This window comes from Ziziphus jujuba, chromosome 2 (assembly GCF_031755915.1).
Source record: "Ziziphus jujuba cultivar Dongzao chromosome 2, ASM3175591v1".
NCBI classification, from domain to species: domain Eukaryota; kingdom Viridiplantae; phylum Streptophyta; class Magnoliopsida; order Rosales; family Rhamnaceae; genus Ziziphus; species Ziziphus jujuba.
In genome coordinates this window covers 13,930,338-13,953,684 of record NC_083380.1, presented here as the reverse complement: position 1 = coordinate 13,953,684, position 23,347 = coordinate 13,930,338, and the positions used below count along the sequence as shown (strand labels likewise).

At 30.8% G+C, this 23,347-nt stretch overlaps 2 protein-coding genes and 1 long non-coding RNA gene across 4 annotated transcripts; all 3 read right to left on the bottom strand.

The window, feature by feature from the left end:
- Nucleotides 1-815: 815 nt before the first annotated feature.
- On the bottom strand, nt 816-6,480 carry LOC107418710 (uncharacterized). Of its 2 annotated transcripts, none has more exons than XR_007240718.2 (5): nt 6,082-6,480; nt 5,550-5,663; nt 4,684-4,776; nt 1,258-1,319; nt 816-1,182 (listed from the first exon to the last, which is right to left on the bottom strand). It is a non-coding gene; the product is annotated as an uncharacterized LOC107418710 (long non-coding RNA). The 2 variants fall into 2 exon arrangements; XR_007240719.2 differs by having other exon boundaries at nt 5,550-5,676; nt 6,082-6,479.
- Nucleotides 6,481-16,009: 9,529 nt separating this feature from the next.
- On the bottom strand, nt 16,010-17,751 carry LOC132800728 (uncharacterized). Its single transcript, XM_060814978.1, has 4 exons — nt 17,661-17,751; nt 16,956-17,143; nt 16,522-16,844; nt 16,010-16,388 (listed from the first exon to the last, which is right to left on the bottom strand). The coding sequence occupies exons 1-4, from the start codon at nt 17,749-17,751 to the stop codon at nt 16,010-16,012; spliced, it is 981 nt and encodes a 326-aa protein (XP_060670961.1).
- A 1,673-nt stretch (nt 17,752-19,424) lies between these two features.
- LOC107418703 (pre-mRNA-splicing factor SPF27 homolog) lies at nt 19,425-22,823 on the bottom strand. The gene is made up of 7 exons (XM_016027404.4): nt 22,472-22,823; nt 22,178-22,353; nt 21,814-21,897; nt 21,321-21,390; nt 21,087-21,220; nt 20,946-21,004; nt 19,425-19,767 (listed from the first exon to the last, which is right to left on the bottom strand). Exons 1-6 carry the CDS (start codon nt 22,718-22,720, stop codon nt 20,950-20,952), a joined length of 768 nt encoding a protein of 255 aa, XP_015882890.1. The 5' UTR covers nt 22,721-22,823; the 3' UTR covers nt 19,425-19,767; nt 20,946-20,949.
- Between the last annotated feature and the right edge of the window lie 524 nt (nt 22,824-23,347).

Below are 23,347 nucleotides of genomic sequence, written 5' to 3'. Positions count from 1 at the left end.
TTTTTTTTTCTTTTTCATGTGAAGGAATGTGACCAATTGATAACTTGTCTCTATGTTTGATAAATAAAATTTTGTATCTATATTTTTAAAAAGGGATAGAAGTTTGTATTAAATCTATGAATTTCATTGAAGTCCAGATAAAAACATCAATTTTGTTGTATTTTCTTCCAAAAAGTAGTTCTTTTTTTTTTATTTTTCCCCTTAAGCTTAAATTAAATATTGGACAGTTTTGAAGCCCAACCTTGGCTAGGCCCGGTCCAAACTAATAACATCAAAGAAACTTTTCAGCCACGATACGTTGTGCAACTGCCCATTGCGTACCACCTAGGGGTGTGCATCGATCGATTTCGATCGGTTTTTTGCATTGGATGAAAAGTGATCGGTCAGTCAGTTATTGACCAACATTTATTTTTCAACTTCAAAAACTGATCGGTCGGTTAAGGTCAGTTGACGGTTGGTTTTCGGTTTAGATTAGATAATAAATTAGGCTTTAAATTTGGGCTTTTCCTACAACTTGATAACAAAGAAAAAAAAAAAAAGTTTTGAGCCTTACTTACAACTTATTATAGACTATTATTACAATTTATATTGGACATAATTGATAAGTTTTTTTGGTACTTATTTTGGATAAAATTACACTAAAAATAATAACTAATAATTAATGCAATAAATTAAAAATAATGACTTTTTTTAAAATAATAAAAAATACATTATAATGATATATAGGCTGAAACCATGGTCTATTCTCTAACTAAGAACAACAAGAATCCAAATTGATAACATATGTTAATACCAAAAACAATGACTAATAACTATTGAAAATAATAACTAATAACTATTGAAATCATAATTCATAAAGTTGCCTAAGAAGCAACACAAAATGCACAAAAATATGATAGTCATGTTTACAATTGCATTTCCAAGCTTCAAAGTTCAAGCCAAATTAGATTGCATGTACAAAATCAAAATAAAATAGATTAGCTAACATTTTATGCTAATCTATACCAAAGCTCCATAAAGTTAGTAACTATATATCCATACCAAATTTACATGACAACTAAGTCATTTGTTGTCCAAAAATAAAATCTAAATCATTTAGTTAGGCTTGACTTTTGAAGCTTTATTCTTTTTGGCCATCCAAAATCCAATTGCAAACTTTTCACCTCCACCTTTCTAAGCAAGCTAATAAATGATAAATATAAGTATTGTGCATTAAAAATAGCTTCCAAATCAATTACTAAACAATAGTTTTCTTACCTTTAAATAGCTTAATCAAACTTCAATATTGCTCTCCAAAATAATGCAAGAGTCACTTGAATCTAAAATATGAACAAAATTAAAAAACATAAATTCCAAAATATTAAAATCACACTACAATTTTTAAAAGGAAATGTAACTAGGTATTTGATACAAAAAATTATAAAGCAATTATAAAAGTACCTTTTTCAACATCTTGGCACAATTTAAAGCAGTCATCATAAACGCGGATGTCTAATAGGAAAGGGATTGATCTAATCTAATTTTGAGAACATATTAATGCCTTCACCATTTTTGGGGTTAATGAGCTTCTATAAGGATCCAAAATACGCCCTCTGGTACTAAAAGTGGATTCCGAAGTAACAGTAAACAATGGAATAGCAAATACATCTCAAGAAAGTAAGGATAAAACCTTATATTTAGTGAAATTCACCTTCCACCACTCTAATACATCAAACATCTCATCGTCCCCATCTTCATCCGGCATATTTAAATGCCCATCGAGCTTATGTTTCATATGAAGACCACTAGCCATCTTTCTCCTCTTAAATTCTCCCATTATACCTTTTCCTTCATCATGGCCACTAGAAGTAAAAGTAGAAATATTTACCACATTTGTTAATTGGACATCCTTTGAAGATTGAGTGCAAGGAAGATTTGTCAAAATGACATAAAATTCTAATAACCTATTTAAAGTATCCCTTACACCTTGCAAAATTTCATTACAAACTTCTTGAAGATATAGCCTATCAATAGCAATTTCAATGAAACTAAGTTTAAATCGTAGATCTAGAACATGGGCAACAAATAACAATTTATTAAATTTTCCAATAAACCCCCAATACTTATCAAGTTTCATCTTCATGCTAGTAGCCATATTACTTACAAAAACATCTTTGTCTACTATCCATTCCAACAACAACTCCTCAATCTTTGACAATTCACTAAAGAACAAATTAGAATTTACTTTTAAAGAGGCACTAAATGTGAATGTAACATTATAAAAGGTCTTCAAAAATCTAACACATACACGAACTTTCTCCCAATCTAAAGCTTAAGGTGTACTACCTTCAAAATAGGAGACATATTGCCCATCCTCGTCCTCCATTCTATCAAAGCCCTTCTCAAACTTACAAGCGACTTCCAACATCAAATAAGTGGAATTCCACCTAGTTGGTACATCCAAAGCCAAAAGCCCTTTAGATTCAATATTTGCCTTCTCAACACAAGCTTTGAACTTTTGTAATCTAGAGGGAGAGGACCTCACATATTTCACGACATTTCGAATGAGGTCAATTGAGGAGTTGTGCTTATTCAATCCATCATTCACTATCAAATTAATAATATGAGCACAACAACTCATCTGAATAAACTCACCTTCCAAGACACAACCATGGTTCCAACTCTTCAACCTCAATTTCAAATATGAAACGGCAACATCATTTGTTTTAACATTATCTATGGTGATGGTAAAAACCCTCTCAATCTTCCATTTAATCAAGCAATTCTCAATTAACTTTCCAATCGTTTCACCTTTATGGTTAGCAACTTGACCAAAATTTAATATCCTTCATTGTAATTTCCAATCATTATCAACAAATAAGCAGTGACCACCATATAATTAATATTTTGAATTGAGGTCCAAGTATCCATGGTAAGGCTACCATGACTTTATTGGTTATAAAGTAACTTCTAAGTTTCTTCTTGTCCTCCAAATAAAGTTGATACACATCTTTAGCAGTGGTTGTTCGAGATGGTGGATCAAATTTTGGACAAGCCTCGGCACAAAAATCTCTAAATTCCTCTCCCTCCACAAAAGTAAATAGCAACTCATCTTTAATTACCATCCTAGTACAAGTGGCTCTACAAGCTTCTCTATTGAATGCCTTGACTTAAAGACCAATACATTCACCCTCTTTTTTACTTCTAAAAGCAATTATCTTTTGGTTAGGATCTTCCAAATTGTAAGGGTATTTTTTATATGAATGCAAGTGGCCTTTCATTGTACTAGTTCCATTTCTTTTGGTATCACACGCATAATCCCTCCCACAATAATTGCAAGAAGCTTTAGGCTCTTTAGGATCACATCCTTCAATCCTAGTAAAGTGATCCCAAACCTCCGAAACGATCCTAGGTTTTTCCTCTTTTGTTTTCCTTATGGTGGTACTAAAAGGTTATGGCATTTCGGATTCATTTTTAGGCATTGATGTTGTTGGTGGCACATTAGGTGGAGGATTTGATGGTGCCTTACATGGAGGACGTGGTGGTAAACCTAAATGAGATGAGGTGGTTGGAGTAGAAGAAGCATTGGCGGATTGAAGTAGAGTCTTAGAAGTTGAACGTGTATCACTATACATCTAAAACATATACAAACACATCCAACAGAAATTATAATTAAATTTGGTTTTAGTTCCCTAACACATTCAACTAAAGCAACAATTAGATTCCAAATATATATAGATTCCAAACACATCCAACATTTTCTATTATAGGAAAACAATTAGATTCCAAATCATAATTCAAGGTTGAACAAAGATTTAAAGCCAAAAAAAAAAAAGAAAAGAAAAGAAAAGAAAGAATGATCAAAAAAAGAAAAGTAACTTAGTCTATATTTTATCAGTTTTTAATACATTTAAATTAAGGCTCTAAATTTTAATCAATTTAATTTTTTTTATTTTTTTATTTTTGGAAGAACATACCTATAGCTTGTCTATGTACATCATGTATTAAAGGAGGTGGAGCAAAATTTGTGAGTAAGGACAGAGAAATCGCATATAATAAATTGACCTTTTTCACAAGACTTTGTAAATTATAGGTGTCTTCCAAGCGTGTGGATTCCAATAGTATTCTCATATGCGCATAAAAAATTGAATGCAATAGGAGATTGTGAGATTCAATCATATGGTCCTACTGCCATGACCCTACAAGTTATCCTCATAGTTCTTCAATTTTATATTTTTGTTTCTTATCTTCGAATTTTTCTTTTAAAATTTATATTTTCATGATAGACTTGCTTATTTGCACATGTACATGTTTTTGTATGATAAACCTTTTTATTATTTCTACAGTTATTACAGTTGGTCTTTGGCTTCCCTTTCTACACAATAGAAGACTTTTCATGGATGTTTAAATAAGAAAATGTGAAGGGTGTATAATGTCAATGTCACAATTTATATGATCTTGTAATGCAAAATAAACAAAACAAAGCTTCAAATTACATAAAACATACAATTAAAAAGCCAAACAAAGCATACAATTCTTCTAAAACTTCAATTTCTATTATCCACAATTCAATCTCCAATCTCCACACTTCCACCATACAAAAAAACACACAACTTACAATTTTTCTAGCATACAAAATTCACATTCTTCCATGCTTCATCAAAAATAAAGACAAAACTAGAGATAAAAATTTAGTCTATGTACCTTTGAGAATTTATGCCCACTGTCCAAATTTAATCAATCATTCAATTAACTGGCTCTTCTTTTCCTCATATGTGAACTTCTTTTAAATTTAACCTGTTAAACAAAGAAAGAGAGCAACTATCTTCAGATTCTTTATTTGTAGAAGGAAAAACAAATGAACAAAGTCAATCATATAACCAAGTAGCTATCTTTTTTTCCAACGTTATATGATCAAACCTAGTTATAAAGAGAAAACAAAGGTAGTTTAATCTCAAATTATAATAAAACAGAACAGTTAAAACAAGAAACTTCATAATTGGACATTCACATATATTTATCATTTAAGCCTAGTACAACCGTGGCATATCAAACAAATTCAACTAGATAAAGATTTCGAAATCTGTTTCAATTTAGTCCAACTTACTTCTTTCCTTCAACTATGTTGCTTAGATGATGTTCATGGCCAATGAGAAAGTCAATATTTAATCTTCAAACAACAAATTAATTTAAGAATTCAAATGTCTCCCCCCTTAAGATAAACAATAAAATAATTTCGTACTTGACGTAAATAATAATAATTCCATACTTGAATATCCAACCAGGCTAGCCTATTCATATATGTTCATAATAATTTGAATCCATGAAATGATGATATTATTTCGTGGGGTGGTTGGTAGGTTTTGGGAATATTAGCTTTTTGTCAAAATATCAAAGGATCATGTCATATGTGGAACCTAATTATTATCTAATTAACAACAAATTAATTAGTTAAAGAATTCATGAATACACACTAAAATACATATCAAAATGAAAAGCCTTGAGAAAATGCTCCACCAGTAAGTGGTGGGCATTGAATTTTTAATCAACAAAGTGATAGAGAAGTGTACCGTCTACAGCTTCTACTCCTTAGATGATTCTTTATCAGATTTCTTCAATATAGGATTAGCACGGACAGCAACATGCACTTTCTTGTAGCCTTAGTTTCTCTTTCAATGTACTCACTAAAGGATTTTACTGAAAAAAAACACCAATGAGAACTTCAACTAATTTAATATATGATTTTAACAGAGGCATATAAACAAACAATAGGTGGGTTTGAAAAGAGAAATAGAAGAGTCAAAAATAGAGAAGTAGCCTCAGTTTGTCTTTTAATGTACTCACGAAAGGATTTTATTAAAAAAAAAAAAAACAGTAAGAATTTCAACTAGTTTGATATATGATTTTGATAGAGACATACAAACAAACAATAGGTGGAATCGAAAATAAAGAAGGATTACTAGAAGAAAAATCAAAATTTGTGATAAATGTAAAATGAGGAACACAAAGAAACCCAACAAATAAACTCAAATAAACCTAATGTTTAAACTAAAACCCAAAAATTCTTAGTAAAACACAAAAATTTCAACAAGACAAACTTACCAATGATCTAGAGGGAGAGACGAAATCGCACCCATAGAGAGAGAAGAGATCTTAGAGCTATGTTGTCTGAGAAAGAGAGTAGAGATTGATTGGAGTTGTGATTTGGGAAATTTTGGGGGTGAGGGTGATATACATCGAGATCTAAGCAAAGGATGAGAAATACTAAAAGGCCTTTTATCTTTCGGTCAGTCACGGTCGTCGTCGATTTTTTAGCATTGATAACTATTACCGACCGAAACACCTTGATTGGTGCCAGTTAACTGGCCGATCGGACAACGGTCACCGCCAATCACCAGCCAATGCGGTTTAGTCGGTCGGTCACCGTGGTTTACCGGTTAATCTGCACACCCCTAGTGTAATATTGTAAAACCATAAAATTATAGATTAATTGCAATTTGAATTCCTAAATTTTTATATTTTGCAATATACATACTTAACTTTTTTTATTCAAAAATTTAGATTATTGATTTTTCAATTTATTGAAACTTAAATCCTTTTTTATTTTTAACTATAGGATTTAATTGTCATCTTATATAACTGGTATTAACTACATTAATTTTCAAATTAAAATATACTAAAATATCAAATAGTAAATATATTTATAAAAATTTTACACACGGGTACCTTTTAATTTGTTTAAAAAAGTTGATAAAGATCATTTTGTTAGTCAAGTAAAGTTTGCTTAATTGGTAAATTATTCATACCTACAACTAAAAGATCGTACGCTCAAAATCTCGAGGTGAATGGGGAATAATAAATGATTAAAAATAAAAAAAAGAGATCACTTGAGTGGTACTAAACTTATCAAATTTAAAATGAGAAAATACTAAAAATCTTGATTTCAAGAATTAGTTTTAAAATTTTGCACTTTAATATTTCATAGTTAAAAAATTTATAAGTTATTTGAAGCAACTATTAAGCCCCGATAAAAGTTTAAAAGGCTCAAATTTCATTAAATTAATAAATTAGATATCTAAATTGTTGGATCAAAAAATTAAAAAACTAAATTCTAAAATTCTAAAAATTAAAGTGTCAAAATGCAATTAACTCTAAAATTATTGTGTACAAAACCTGTACCAAGTTTTATTTACCAAAAAAGCACTTGCACCAAATGCATTTTTTATTTATGTGATTAAACACTTACACCAAGTTAAAAAATAATATTTCCACCTCAAAAACAAAGAGGTTAAAGGTATAATAGGTCTTTTTCTTAAATCTAGCAAATCATTAATCATGCAATGTGGATGGATCATTATGTGTTATATGTTTATTAATAGTCTAAATTATTTTAATTCCTCCATGCCCAACGTGTCTAACAAACTGTATCAAAATTATGGTTTACGGAAGTTTCTAAAAAATGCTATGCTTTTATTATTTATATGATCATTATTTTTTCTTATATCTTACATATATTATATTTAATATTAAATTAACACGAAAAATATACACATTTTAAAACACTGCATACAATGGAAAATAAACAAGTACATCGTAACGAATTAAGAAACTTGTAATTCATTATTTCAATTTTAAGTTCAAATTGTTAATATATATATATATATACACATATATATGTATACGTTGATGCATAAATCTAACTTAGGGATCTCAACATGAATTAGAGGACAAACCTAAAAAGATTGCCTGCAAAATAATAAAAAACATGAAGAATTTTGGGGTACCAATATGGTACCGGCTAAAGACACTCTGATAATCAAATTAGTATGATGTTCACACAATTGGCGTTCTTTGTAAACTAGGGTATGCCTACCTTAATCTGGTTATGTAATGAGCCTTTTATAAAGTGCCTTTGAACTAGATCTCTTAACCTTAATGAGCTAGACCACAAAAATATTCTTTCCTTCAATTAAGTATCGTTAATGCCATGTATTTCTTTTCTTCTTTACTATTCTTCCTTGGTCTGCAAGATTTATTGTTATTAGGAAATAAGAACTTTACTTAATTCAACTACTAGATACCCAAGGTTTATATCCTACTTTAGGATACTTGGGATATGGTAATGTTTCCTTATATCAATAACTTAATGTGCGAGGTAACAGTACATCTATCCTACGTACCTTTATGGAGCTTAAGGTTTGATCAAACTCGTACATAAGATTTGGAATAAGTTGGATAAGATACATTGTAACACTTTACCCAATAAGGTTCACTCAACATAAAACTATTCATTTCTCTATACATCTCTCCATAAGACTTATATAACATAGGTTGGGATAGAACATAGTTGGAACAAGATAAAGGTTGGACTAGAACATGGATTTAGAATAGAATAAGGGTTAAAATAGAATAAAAGTTTGAATAGGATGAGGATTAGAATAGGATTAAGGTTGCAATGCCCTAATGCTCAAACCTCTTCGAAGATTCCCTTAACATGGCTAATAAACATCTTTGTCCAACCACAACACATCTTTGGGTCGAATAGCCTCACTTGATCGAAAAAATAGCCAGTCCGAATAGGAGTCCCTAACAAAGAGTAGTTTCATTCATTCTTTCTTTTGTGTTTATTTTATCCCATATAGTATATATGTTTTTGATATAAAGATATACAATCCAGTCATGTAAAGATATCCTCAACTTTTTAAATTGAAAATAAAATAATACTATAGATATCAAAATATTTATCAAATCTATATATTATATAATAGATGTTAAAATATAATTATTTGATATATTCACATATTATAAATATAAAATATTGAACCTTTAAATGAATAAATAAATTAAAAAAATAAATAAATTAAATATTGTTATCATTTGATATTTGGTAAACATTTACTACTCTAGCATCATTGTTGAAAATAAATGAACTTGATTATTTAAAACCGTTGAATTGCATGTCACATCGAATACAAATAATTTAATTTTTCTAAATAATTAAATTCATTTATTCTCAATTTTAAAAAATTAAAAATATATTTAACTAAGTACCATCATAATATACTTAAGGGTATATATATATATATATATATGGTTGCTACAGTGAGGGAAGTCGCTTACCATTCGGTGGCCGACAACTAACATTTCAAAATTTAGTTTGTGGCTAATTTGTATAATATATATAATATGGCAATTTCGGAAATGCAATGTCATATATCTTTTCAAGGATCTTTCAGTGATTAAATCATTGTTTATAAACTCATTGGTCTTTAATATACATATGCATAGGATTGTTATTATGAAGGAAGTCGTTTACCAGTTAGTGGATGATAATCATTACAGACCATCTGATTCATACAATCATACTAATTAGACGACAATTATCGATTATTATTATCTATTAAACAGTGGGTGATTTTTCCAACAGTAACGGTTTTGTGTGTGTGTATATATATATATATACATATTTTACAAAGTTTAGGTTTAACAAAACTCATATCTACCTTTCAATCAAAATCCATGAATCATTTATATTCATATTATAGGCGACCAAACCAAAAAAAGGAAAGCAGCAACGAAAAAGCCGAGGACAACATATTTTGAATTTTCAATGCCGTCAAGGAAAAGCTTGGACAAAACTTCTTCTCGTTGTTTGTTTATTTATTTTTTACTGCGGCTAATAAGGATTAGGACAAAACATGATAATATTTCTGTGGTTGGATTTCACTCAGGCATGCAGCGAGGTTATAATGAAAGAGAGATAAGGAGAAAAAAACAAACACTTTCAAATGACTTTTTTATCGGTGAATAACAGCGTAAAATGACCATATTACCAAAAAACAGTCTAAAATGACCAATGCACCAAACATACAGAAACATAATCACATGCATACTATGGAAGATTAAAAACCAGGCACAAAATTTATATTTCCAAAATAAACCTAACACAGATTCTAAAAAAGCTCTTCTGAAAGGTGGCCCCCCAAAACATATATTAAAGTTTCAAAACATCTGCAAAAAAATCACATGCAAAGCACTATTTGATATTCAGGCTCTTTCTTGAATAAAGTGAAAAAGAAATCATTACAACGAGTAATATGCATTGGACAAAGGAATGCTCGTGGGTACAAAGGGAAGGAAAAACACTTTCTTTTTTTTTTTTTTATGGGCCGATAGACCCAACTTGGCTCCCATGCTTTTTTGATAATTCGAGTGTGTGCTCCTGAGGAAGTCTCTCCCGCTGTTGTGTGTAAGGCTGCTTTTTTTTTTTTTTGGTTCAATGCATCCCGAATTTAGCCAAAAAAAAAAAAAAAAGAAACAAAAAAACTTTTTTTTTAATGATATTATTTTTAATTTTGTATATTCATTTTAGATCATTTGATTTTCATGGTATTTGGATGTTGTATATACGCTATGCCATGTGACGCAGAACTTCTAATCTGATGTTTATGATACCGTTTAAAAGGTTTTTTTTTTTTTTTTTTTTTTGGGCAACAAAAAAAAAAAATAATATAGATGTTATATTTGCGGAATCATATTGTAGTCATATATCTATGTAAAATACCTTGTGTATTCCTCCAGAACGGAGGCCTTTATGTGCGTATAGATTTTACAAATATGTATATATGTATACACATGTATATATATATATATATATATATATAAGTTTCTACGTAACACAGTATTGAAACAAAGCATATAGATCCTACTCTAGGTGAGTAGATCCACATTATCACATTGTATATGATAATTAAAAATTATACGGAATACATACAGCATACTGTTGCATGAATTATAAAATATAAATATATATATATATATATTCTGTTACATGTGAAAGGGCTATTAATTGTCCAATATGAAAACTTTAATAGGTACTTTACTTTGAAAAACCTTTGGATCACCGTAATACCTTCTAATACACAGCATCAAAATAAAAAGCATATAAATCATATCTTAGCTGAATAGATCGGCCTTTATCATTTTAGATTGTACATGGTAATTTTAAATTACAATATACACGCGTATATCATACTGTTACACGTAATACAAGGCCCTTTAAAATTTCCAATATAAAGAATGTAATAGGTATTTTTATTTTAAAAACTTTTGAAACACTGTAATATCTTCTCATTCACAGCATCAATCTAAAGCTTACAGATCTTTTGTTTTCTTTTTTTTTGGGCTGAAAATTAAAGCATACAGATCTTGCCTTATGTAGATAGATTCACTTTATTATTTTACATTGTACATAGTAATTGAAAATTACAAATTAAGTTAGAATAAACATTACACTGTAACATAATAATTGAAAAGAAAAATACTATTAATTGTTAATGAACAATGTTCAATAAAATTTATATATCATATTAATTTAAATAGTTAATATTAAAAATTTTATTTTTAATATTTTAATATAAAAATAATAAAATTTAATGATCAAATTAAAATTTATTAATAAAATCATAATTATTTTTAAGGATGATAAATGGTTAGATCCAATTGAAAACTACAAGGGCTATAAAATTTTCAATATAAAAAATTGAATAGGTATTTTTCTTTGAAAAACTTTTGGAATACTGTAGCCAGTCAAAACTTGAAAAACAAAAAATTTGATTTTTTTAAAAAAAAAAATTGCGTTCAGATTGTCATGGGGAAGTTAAGGCACGTGATTATCAGGGAATCTTTATGATACACAGTTTCCGAGAAAACTTAATTATTTTTATCTATTTATTTCTTGAACAGGTGGCTAGAAAAAACAGGCCATTGCCGACCACCACACACCATTATTAATATTTTGTCAAAATGCGCATCCAATCAATATCAGCTTTTTTTTTATTTTTGATTTTAATATTTTTATTAAACGACAGGTCAGGTCTCTTTAGTGGGGTCTGAAAGGGCATAAATAATGGTTGGTTGTGGTTAAGCAACTTAGGTGCGGCATTTTTCCAAACTAAAGGAGGGTTTTTTGCTCTTTGAGTAGGGTTGGTTCAGATAGCGTTTTCGAGATTATTAATGCTTTTTTCTGTAGACTTTTTCAGAGGAAAAGATGGTGATGGAGTTAGAACTCCATGGTTTTGCTTTTTTTGAGTTTCATCTGCAGATCATCTCCATGATCATATATATATGGGTCAAAACGAACTTAGAAAATTTTACTCATGGTTGAGCTTCTTAAGCTCTAGCTAGTTTTTAGAGATGTAAAATACTGGTTCAATTACTTTTTTCTGAGTTTCTAGAAGGTGGTTTCTTAATTTTTTTTTTTTCTCTTCCGTTCTGAAAGATTTTTGTCCTGGAAAACAAAATCTTGAGTGGTAAAGTCATAGATTTTGTAATTATATTTTGTCAGAACAGCTAGATCTGTATGTAGATTTTTTTCAGCTAGATGTACTACGAACCTAGTGATTTTATTTGATATATATATGTATATGTATAAATATATTCTAAAAGTAGTTCAAAATCAGTGGGTAGGTTTTTTTTTCCCCCTGCCGGTGTGAAAAACATATATATCTGTATATATATATATAGAGAGAGAGAGAGAGAGAGAAAGATCTAAAAATTAGGGTTAGAAGTGGAGCTCCTTGAAGTCCAATAGAAGATCGTGCTGGGTAGATTGAGCTGCTGAGCTATGGATCCCACAAGCCCTATCTCTCAAACAATAAAATAAGAGAGAGGTTAGGTTTTGTTTATAATGAGATAGATTTGTGGCTTGCATATCTCGGGAGCTTCATTTACCTATAGAGTTAGATCTTTGTTTGGATTGAAGGGAGCTCTACACCTTTCTGTGATATTTGATTCAAGCTCGTTTATATGTATAAATATGTATATGTTCATTCTTTATTGTTTCCTTTACCATGCATATCTGATATATTTACTTGCAGGATCAGGGGAGGCCTAGTTTAGATATATATATATATATATATTTGTATATGTAAATATGTAAATAAAAGCTGCCATATGTAGGTAAGTAGAACGTTTTATTTTCTTGTTCCAAAACTAATACTGGGTGTGAACTCTTTTTTTTTTTTTTTTTTTTTTAATTTTAACCATATCTTAGTTAGCAGATAGATATTTTTTTTAATTATCTGATGTTCAATCTGATATTTAAGGTGTGTTTGTGTGAGTATATCTATATATAGTTGTGAAAAATGGCGGAGCCATGGATCTTGCATTAATATTACAGATCTGATATGATTTTTTGTTCTGCTGAGTCTGTTCATTGTGAAAACCCTCTACAGTACTTTCTTTAAACATCTTCAACTACAGCATATTCATCCTGGCTAAACTCCGTTCATCAATTTTTTTAATTTTATTTTTATTTCTGTATTGTAGATAATCTTTTCAATTTGTTTAATTTTTGCTCTTTTATATGTTGTATATTATCTTATAGTTTATACTCTTTATTTCCCCTCCAACTAAAGAAAGGATGATAAAAACCTGTCTTTTTATGTTATATTGTATACGCAGGGAAATATCAATGTTATATGTATATATGTGAGTTTTGAATTTAATAAAACTACTTTGTAGTTTCCTCCTCCTCCTCCTCCTCCTCCTCCTCCCTTCCCCCCCCTCTCTTCGGTTTTCTATTTTTTGATCGCAATGACACTAGTTGGTGGTTGTACAATTAATTTGAAAAATTTGTAACTCTCCCATGCATTTCACAGGGTTGGTGTTAGATATAATTTCAATCTAGTGCACTTCTCCTTTCCTTTTGTTTTTTTTTTTTTTTTTTGGGGGTGAAAATATCTATCTAGTACACTTGATTATAAATGTAAAAGTCCAAAAAAGATAAAAATGAAACTTTTGGATTATAACTGGAATGTAGAGATGTAGAACAATTGCAAACGTGACTGATACTGCCAAAGTATAGTCGGTCTTTATCATTTATCGATTAATTATTGTGAAGAAAATGTTAACAAGAATACAGCAGAGCATAAAATACATGGAAGACCGAGATTTTAATTTGGTTTTGGGACCATCAATTTGGCCTCTGGAACATACAGCTTTTTTCGTTTTGATGAAAGCGTTTGCAACTTATATATATATATATATACCATCCATCTTTTTCTGTTTTGGGTGAAGTTTATTACATATTATTTATGAAATTTGCGTGTTACTCAGTTGCAAGCTAGTGATTTTGGATGTATATTTTATTAAGTGATGAATCTGCAACTGTGAGCAACCCAAAGGAAACGAAATAAGAGACGATATGGCTTGATTAGGGTTGAGTGAACACGAGAATTGAAAGAGCAAATTTGGGTCGTCTTGTTGACTTGTGGCAGTGATTTTGGAAATCATATTCCAAATTTGAATTCTTCCTTGTAAAAAAAAAGAAAAAAGAAATAAAATTGTTTATATGCATTTTTATATAGCAAAGTGTATATATTTGAATTCCGACTCGGTTATTGTTTCTTTTTTTTGAAAAAAAAGTTAATTATATGCGTTAATTTCATGTTCAAAGTATATTCCAATGTTGGATGGAAAATTATGTTTACGCGTACGTTTATATGATTTATTCTGCATGTCAAGAGGCTGAAAACAAATTCATTTTTTCTGGTTGTTGTTTGCTCTGCATGCTTTTGCCTAGGCATGACGAATAGGCATGTGTTGGGAAAAAGGTGGGGACTTCTCGCTTTTAGGGTAACCTTACGTTTTCGTCTCTCTTTGCTATAGTATAATACAATTCGTTATTTTATCAATTTAATTACATAAATTGCTACACTTTCTTTTCTTGTATTGTTTTTCTTACAAGTTATTGCATTTTTTAAGTATTATTAAATAAATAATTAAGAAATGAATGTTGAAAATTAAAATAGAAAGTGAGATTAATTGAACCGGGTATAAATTTAAACTAATGGTGATTAATGTATGTATTTGAATTCTCTTCTAATTTAAGCTTTATTCAAATTGGATATGATAGCTTAATCTTTTTTTTTTTTTTTTTGGGGGATAAACAGCAGTATCATTCCAAAGAAAGAAAAACACAAAAGTCTCAAAAAAGAGGAAAATTTACAAACCTAAACTGGAACCAAGACAGTCAGCAGCAAGGACATCTAAACTATCCTTTGGCAGGGATTCAAAACAAAAACTATCAAGATCAAAACATAACTCTTCATATATAGTTTTCTTGGCCACTTCATCTGCCAAACCATTGGTCTCCTAGAGTTCTAGCAAATCTTCCAATTGTAAAAAAGAAAACAGAGAACATAAAGAAATATAGTCATAGCTGATGTGCCACTCCGAAGGGTTCTCTAGATTTGTGATGTTTTTGACAACTAAAGATGAATTCAAAGATCATTTCAAATTGATTCAGTTCCTTTCAGCTGCTTCATTAGCTGCCTACAGAACAGTTTTAGCCTCTGTGGGACTTGCATTATGGGGCCATTTTATTTTAAGAATCGCTTCCGCCGACTCTTCATCACAAATAAGTCTTATTTCTTCAGCTTTCCAAGATTGATTTCTTTCATCCTAACATTCGAACACCCTTCTCCACATGGGAGATGCCGACTCTTCTCTTGCAATAGGACTTTTATTGGGAAGACCCGGCAGCCAAGGGTCATTCCACATATCAATAGCAGAACCATCTCCAATTCTGAAACAAGCCCCTGTCCGAATAAGCTTTCTAGTCTTGACAATTCCTTTCCAAACCCATGAGGTCCCTTTCTTCAATTAGTAACAAAAAAAAGGTTTCGTTTTGAAGATATTTTTCTCTCATCATCTTTGTCCATAAGCATTCTTCTCCACTAGTCAGTTTCCACCCGAGTTTAGCAATCATGGCTAAGTTCATGTCCCTGAACTTCCTGAAACCAAGACCCCTTAGCTCATTGGGTTTGCAAATATCCTTCTAAGCCTTCAAAGCAAGATAACCTGAAGCATTTAGCTTTAATTCCCACCAGAAATTTCGGACCAAACCATCTAGCTCTTCGCAAACACCAGAAGGTAAAAGGAAGGTAGACATCGAGTAGGTGGGAATGGCTTGAATAATAAATTTGATAAGAGTAGCTTTCCCCAGTTTGAATAAAAAATGTTTATTTCAGCCTTCCAGTCTGTTTTGAATCCTTTCCTTTAGCTTAAAGAATTCTTTCGATTTGTTCCTTCCGAAAATGAAAGAATTTCCTAGATATACAGCTTTTGAACCCATTTCTTTGAAACCCCGAATGTCTCTAATGGCCTTCCTATCACGTCGGGATGTGGACTTAGAGAAAAGAATATTTGATTTTTCACTGTTTGCTGCTTGTCCTGACCAGCTACAATAGTTGTTGAAGCATTCGTTGACCACAGTAGCTTCTTGAGGATCTGCCCGACACATGATGAGGAGATCGTTTGCATACATAAGGTGAGAAACTGCTGGTGCATTTCGAGTTATCTTGATCCCATGAAGTTTTTCTTGTACCTCTTCTTTCAAAAGGAGTCTAGACATAAATTCAGAATAGAGAATAAAAAGCAAAGGGGAGAGGGGATCCCTCTATCTTAGACTTCTCTCAGGCAGGAAGGAATTGCACATACTTCCATTTAGAAGAAGAGAGAAATTAACCGATCCAACACAGTTTTGTAGCATCCATCTGACATCCAGAGAAAACCCAAGCCTCCAGCGCTTTGTCTATGAAACTCCATTCTAGACTATCATAAACTTTCTTCAAATCCATTTTTATGATCATGAGATCTTTTTTTCCTTTGTGAGTTCTGACCTTGTGAACGATCTCTTGGGCCACAACAAAATTTTCAGCGATCCATCTGCCCTTGATGAAAGCTCCTTGATTAGGAGAGATGAGTTTATCCAGCACCTTACTCAATCTTCCAGCAAGAATTTTTGCAACAATTTTGTAAACAAAATTGTATAAGCTGATAGATCTAAATTGATTGAAGTTCTGGGGTTAAGGCACTTTTGGAATGAGAACTATGAATGTCTCATTGACCTTCCGAGGAATCTTCTTTGATCGGAAGCAACCCTGAGTAAAATTTATGACCTTATCTTAAACCGTTCTCGAATAGCTTCGGAAGAAAATGCTTGAGAAGCCATCTGGTCCAGGACTCTTCAAAGGATGCAGACTCCAAACAGCTTCTTTAACCTCCTCCGCAGAAGGGACTCTCATCAACTCTAGGTCTTCTTCTTGAGAAATGCATCTATCTCCTAAATCAATAAGAGACTCAGGGATGATCGGATGGTCTGAATTGTAAAGATCTTAAAAATGCCTTGTGAAATAATAGCTGATTTGGTCAACTCCGTAAATCCACTTTTGGTCTTCCTTAATGGCTTTTATGGTATTTTTCCCTTCTTGAAAGCAAACTAGAATGAAAAAACTTTGAGTTCCTATCACCCTCTTTCAACTAAACCTCTCTTAACTTTTGTCTGAGAATAGATTCCTATCTGGCTCGAGAAATTCTCAAATTGTCCAGGATAGCGTTTTCCTTTGCTCGATCTATATCATCTTTCTGCTAGATAGCTTTCAGTTCTTGTTCTAAATCTTGTATTTGCTTATTAGCAAATCCAAAAATATTTTTATTCCAGATTTTCAGAGCTTTTGAAGTATTAATAAGGCTTTTTCTTAATATGTAGCTGTCTGTTCTAGGCTGTCAATCAGCATTCCAAGCTTTCTCTACAACATAGGAGCTCGATTTGTCCGAGGTCCAAGCTTTCAAAAATCTGAAAAGTCTTCTTGTCTTCCTTTGATCCTCTTCCAAACGAATAATAATAGGACAACGATCAAATTCTTCAAACTGTAAATGCTCAACGGCTGCTTGTGGATTATTCTCCAACCAGTCTTTGTCCGCCATTGCTCTGTCTAATCTTTCTCTTATTAGAGCTTGTCCGCCCTGTCTATTATCCCAGGTCAATTCCAGTGGCATCATGCATAAATTGTTTCAAATAGAGCTTCCATTTCTAAATTTGTCGGCCTTCAAATTTCTCTGACTTGTCAATAACTTCATTAAAGTCTCCAAAAAGCAGCCACGGTCTATTTAGAGTGGAGACTATTTTGGTGATATTGTTCCAGAAGTCTTTTTTGTCATTGTGATAAAAAGTGCCATGACAGGCAAGGAAACTCCAAATTTATTCATTCTTTATTTCATTTTTCATTCAACATTTTTTTCTAATCTAATATCATTTGATGATTAGTAGATAAAAGGTCAATATGTAAAATTGACATTTTTCATATATACTGTAGTCGGTTCTAAAGTGTCAAAACCGGGTACATCCATTTCTTTATATTTGGCATAATTTCTTCTTCTTTTTGTCCGTAGCTATTTTTTGACGTCAGTATCCTTTTTTTTTTTTTTTTTTTTAATGATGCAACTGCATTTTTTAAATGGGTGTTTTTAATTATTCGATATCACACTTTTTTATTTGTAAAATTTATATTTCCACCTATTAATTTTCATTTGAAGATTTGTATTTTCATCTGATAAATCTTTTAACATAAAACAATGAAACGGAAAATGAAGCATGGACTATAAAAAAATAAAATAGAAAATTATAGTATAAAATTAGAAAAAGAAAATAATAAATAAAACAATGAAACGGAGAATGAAGCATGGACTATAAAAAAATAACATAGAAGATTATAATATAAAATCAGAAAAAAATAAATAATAAATACAGCAGAAGGAATATTGATTTAAAAAACTTTATAGGTGTGAAAAACAAAAGAAGAAGAAAATAGAACTGAAAACTCTTATGATAATGCCACTTGTAACCAGTTAAAAAAATTTGGCAAACTGGCCCCTTTTTAGGCAGAAAATAAAATAAAAAAATAAAGATTTTATTCAATTTAAAATTAAAAATATTTAAAATATTTTTAGAAGTTTAAAGTTATTCAGTTTAGATTTTTAAAAAATTTATATAAATTCAATAACATTCAATTTAGATTTTACTGTATTTTATTAAAATCAATTAAAATTCCAATACATTTAATTAGATTTTTGTAAAATTTTTTAAAAATCTATAAGTATATAAAATTATTAATTTTAAAAGATTTTGAAAAATAATAAATTTTAATAGATTTAAAAAAATTTTAAAAAATAAAATTATGAAAAAAAATTATCAATGTAAAATTTAATATTAAATTCAAACCTTAAAATTTTGTAAGATTTTTATAACTATTTTATACCATTTATAAGATTTTATATCAATCTATCAAATTTTTTAAGCTCATAATTCATTTTAAACCCATTAAATTTTAAATTGAATACAACTCTTGAATCCCAATATAAAAAATAAATAAATAAAAAAATTTAAGCAGTCCTCCATGGAATATCTTAAGCATTATACGAGGAATTCCTCTTAATTTATTGTTGTTGTTTTTTTATTCTACTTTATTTTCATTTTTTTGGGGGATAAAATTTGATATCACTGGCATCCCAATAATGGTTTTTTGAAGCAACATAATTATTTTATTCACAAATTCTTAAATGATAAATTTTTAACTAAATAATAATAATAATAATAATAATAATAATAATTTGAGGCAATACTCATTTCTTGCTCATATTTCCACGCTCCTCTAACAAGCGCAATAACATGTTCTTTTCAACTCCTATAAAGGCTAACCAGTAGACATAAGAAAAGCAGAGCAGTTAAATTGAACCAATCTTTCTCACCATTACAGGCGAATCAGAGCAATACCCAAGAAATTTTACATCAATAACATTCATACAAGAAAAGGGCACTCTGGGGAATGGAATTTACTCATATTCCCCAAACAACAAGCACCTGCATGCTGGTTTCGTTTGTCAGCCGGATTGTTTCCACTAATTATAATACCCATTAATCAACTTAGCCGGATCTTCTTGAACCTGTTACAATAAAAAGGTTGAATTAGGCAGCCAGAGCATTTTATTTTGTCCTCAGATATTTTACAAATTATCAATCTTAAGTTTTCAATCAAGACACAACATATTTGTTCTACTAGCTCAATGAAAGTATCATCTAAATAAATTGCACAATGGCATTTAATCAATAAAATGTTGGATCCAAGCAATGACAAATCACGTATAATACACCCCCCCAATTCTCTCCCTCTCCCTCCCTCTCTCTCTCTCTCTCTCTCTCTCTCTCTCTCTCTCTCCCAACACACACACACACACACACACACACTCTCTTCCATGTAATGGTACAAACTAACCCTCATTTTCACCATTGCTAATGAAGAATTTATAAGAATTCATTAAATGTACACATGTTAACTGTTTTATATGAATTCATTGAATGTACACAAGTTAACTGTTTTATACTAATTTTAACTAATATGTTTGTGATGCAATGATAAGATGTTGAACCTACAAATCTGCAACCTCGCCATGCACACTATACCAATGGAGAGGAGATGTTATCGGCCATTGACCCATCACATTTGCCAAACTACTTAATACTACAAATAGTCTCTCAAAATGCATGATGGTCTATCAGTAGAGTTCTTTTTATGCTGACGAAAAAATTGTTTAGCTACATAAATGTTAAACATTGTTATAGTGCTTCTGGTTACATATAGAGCATTGGATTTTTACTACAACAAAACTCATTTTACTACTTTTTTTTAGAAACAATAAGTCTTCTCCCAAAACCTCCACTGTATTTTTATGTAAAACCTCATAAATGCATCAGCAGACAAAAAGGTAATTTCAACTTGAAGTGCATATAGTCTGAAGCATAAAAGAATTATCTTTGCTAGACAATTGTTTTTTAATGATTTTGACCAAACAGCACACAGGATAGAACAGACCTTGCAACGATCTTTACATATGAGTATATTGTATTCTTCATATGATAACGGAGGTATACGTTTTACAAAGCATATAAATTATTGGATTCCTTCATTGGGATACCAAATGTTCCTTATCAATTTATAAATTCATAAATCAGAAAAGAAATAAAGGAATATAATATTATTAAACATCTTTAATCTTAGAACAAAAATATCCGAGTACAGAAATCAAAACTTAAGCCAAAATCCGTGAAAGCCAAAGATGCATACCTTCTCATTCAACATGTGGCTGAGAACCATTCTCTGCACCTGTTTCCAAGTTCCAGCCTCTACATTGGTAAAAAACAATTAGCTCCTATGTAATATAGTGCATAAAATATAAAAGAGATCAAATACACAGACGCAGATTACCTTTCTGCTGCTTCTTTCTTTAATTCCGATATATGATTTTCAAGTTGAGCACATGCAGCTTGAATTTCTATATTCTTCTGACAAAGTTCTTTCCATTGTGCAGACAGAGCATTAAGCTCGAAAGCAGTATTTTGCTAATAATTCAATTGGGGAAAAAAAAAAAAAACACTTATAGAACAGTATACAGCATGCACTTAGATTACGAAATCATTAAAGAGCTAAATAGTTAAACACCTGATGAAATTTCCTATCACGGTTCACTGCTTCAATCTTCTCAAAATGTTCCTGAGCTAACTTTTGCATTCTGGAATATAACGAACAAGATGAAGAATAAGGGAAACTATTAAAAATCTCAACAACTCGTGAAAATGTATAATAAGAATATGAAAACACGAAAAACTTGGTTTACAGCAAAAAATTACCGAAAACAAAGGTTCCATTTTAAACGAAAGCAAGCAATATCTCCTTTCTAAATACTCACATGGTTTAGCAAAGGAAACAGATTATATTGAAAACAAGAATGCATTTATTTTGGAACAATGCTTTCTAAATATGGGTTTAAATGCTTGCAGACACTTTAGCCCTAGAAAGCCTTTTTTTTTTTTTTTTTTTTTAAAAGCATTCTAAAGCAATGCAATTTCAGTTATAGGGAGCTTCGAAACCTATTTAGAGTGAAGTAAAATGATATGAACACAGAGCTTTAAACAATTTCTAAAAATCACTAAACCTGGACAAAAGCACTTCCAATCGTCGGTTGTGCTGCTTCCATGCCTCAGAACCATACTTAAAAGTCACGTCCAAATTCTCCAACCTAGCCAATCCATTCATCAATAACCCATACATAAACACATCTATGAATGTTTACAATTCCATAAACATATACATGGATACATAAATTTACTAAAGAAAGCACCACTTTGTACGCGCCTGCACACACCTTACATCCCGCAACATGTTACGAGATGTGTAATTGACTGAAATTGAAATTTCAACATCCCACAAGGTGCGCACAGGCGCTTTCTATACGGTACTCTCTATAGCAAGACTGCATACATACATATATATATATATATATATAACAAAGGCATTACCTAAAGACTTGATGTTGGAAGGAGCACTGAGCTTTCTGAAGTGCTTGCTTCCAAGCAGTTTCATCATTCCTTTTATTCACAGGCGGTGTCTCCAACTTATCTCTGGAAAAATCCAGAATGATCGGAGGCTTTGCAGCTCTAACACGCTCGTACTCTCTAGCAAGCATTGGGTTATCCTAAAAATCCAATTTTTAACAGCATAATCATGCTACACACAGTCATCTTCTCAGCAACCAAACAGTCACCCAAAAAAAAAAAAAAAGGGCCCTAGAAAAGAAAAATGAAGCAACCAACCTGGAAATTCGATTTGGGGAGTGGAGGCAAGTCCTTGAGGAAGTCATTGGGCTTCTTGAAGCTTCGTCGCATCTCTTCCTCCACTAAACGGTCGACCTCTTTCTTGACGACGGGGTTGCCATAGTCGTCATCGATGTACGGCAAGGCGTCAATTATCTCGGCGTTAGCGGAGGGTCTCCATGAAGGACCGGTGGGCTGTTGTGGCGGTGCTTCGAGCATAAGTATCTCCCCGTTGTTGTTGTTCGCCATTGTTGGTGGTTGCGGTGCGAATCGAGCTCTGCGAGAGCAGAGGCTATAGAGAGAGAGAGAGAGAGAGAGAGAGAGAGAGAGAGGGAAGTGTGGGCTTTTTGAAGGTATAAGCCCAAATCGGCTTCATAAACATATATATTTTTGTCTGAATTTAAAATAAAAATAGTTTACCATAATTTTCATGAAATTAATTACATAAACATAATTCTTTTAACAAAGTTTTCTTAAAGAATTAAAAATTAAAAATTGAAGCTTTAATCAGTTTTATAAATATAATCAGTTCACTTGATTTACATTCTTAAAATTATCATAAGAAAAAAAAAATTCAAAATTTTTTTTCTAGTGATCTATAATAGTAAATGTATTTTAAAATAATTGTTTTAAACGAAAAAATATATAAACTCTTGTTAAATAAGCAATTTGATTTGGTTACGTTGGACATTGAAGTCTTGCTTTAAGAATTTTGTATTACTTAAATTTCAGTGCAAGGTTTCTTTCATAACTATTTTTTAAAATTAGTTATGAAATGTAAAAATTACAAATGGAAACATGATTCATTATTCATAACTTATTTTTTTTTTTTAGGTGTCATCCTTTCTGTCAGACCAGTGAATTAAAAATAAAAAA

What these genes read in the sequence shown, in the direction of transcription:
- LOC107418703 (XM_016027404.4), bottom strand. Translation starts at nt 22,720, where the DNA reads ATGGCGAACAACAACAACGGGGAGATACTTATGCTCGAAGCACCGCCA. An exon ending in TCCCCAAATCGAATTTCCAG is followed by an intron (nt 22,354 to 22,471) that starts GTTGGTTGCTTC and finishes TTGGATTTTTAG; the next exon opens with GATAACCCAATGCTTGCTAG. An exon ending in TTCCAACATCAAGTCTTTAG is followed by an intron (nt 21,898 to 22,177) that starts GTAATGCCTTTG and finishes TGGATTGGCTAG; the next exon opens with GTTGGAGAATTTGGACGTGA.
- LOC132800728 (XM_060814978.1), bottom strand. Translation starts at nt 17,751, where the DNA reads ATGGCGGACAAAGACTGGTTGGAGAATAATCCACAAGCAGCCGTTGAG. An exon ending in TCGTTGTCCTATTATTATTC is followed by an intron (nt 17,144 to 17,660) that starts GTTTGGAAGAGG and finishes TTTACAATTCAG; the next exon opens with ACCATCCGATCATCCCTGAG. An exon ending in TCCGAAGCTATTCGAGAACG is followed by an intron (nt 16,845 to 16,955) that starts GTTTAAGATAAG and finishes CCTTAACCCCAG; the next exon opens with AACTTCAATCAATTTAGATC.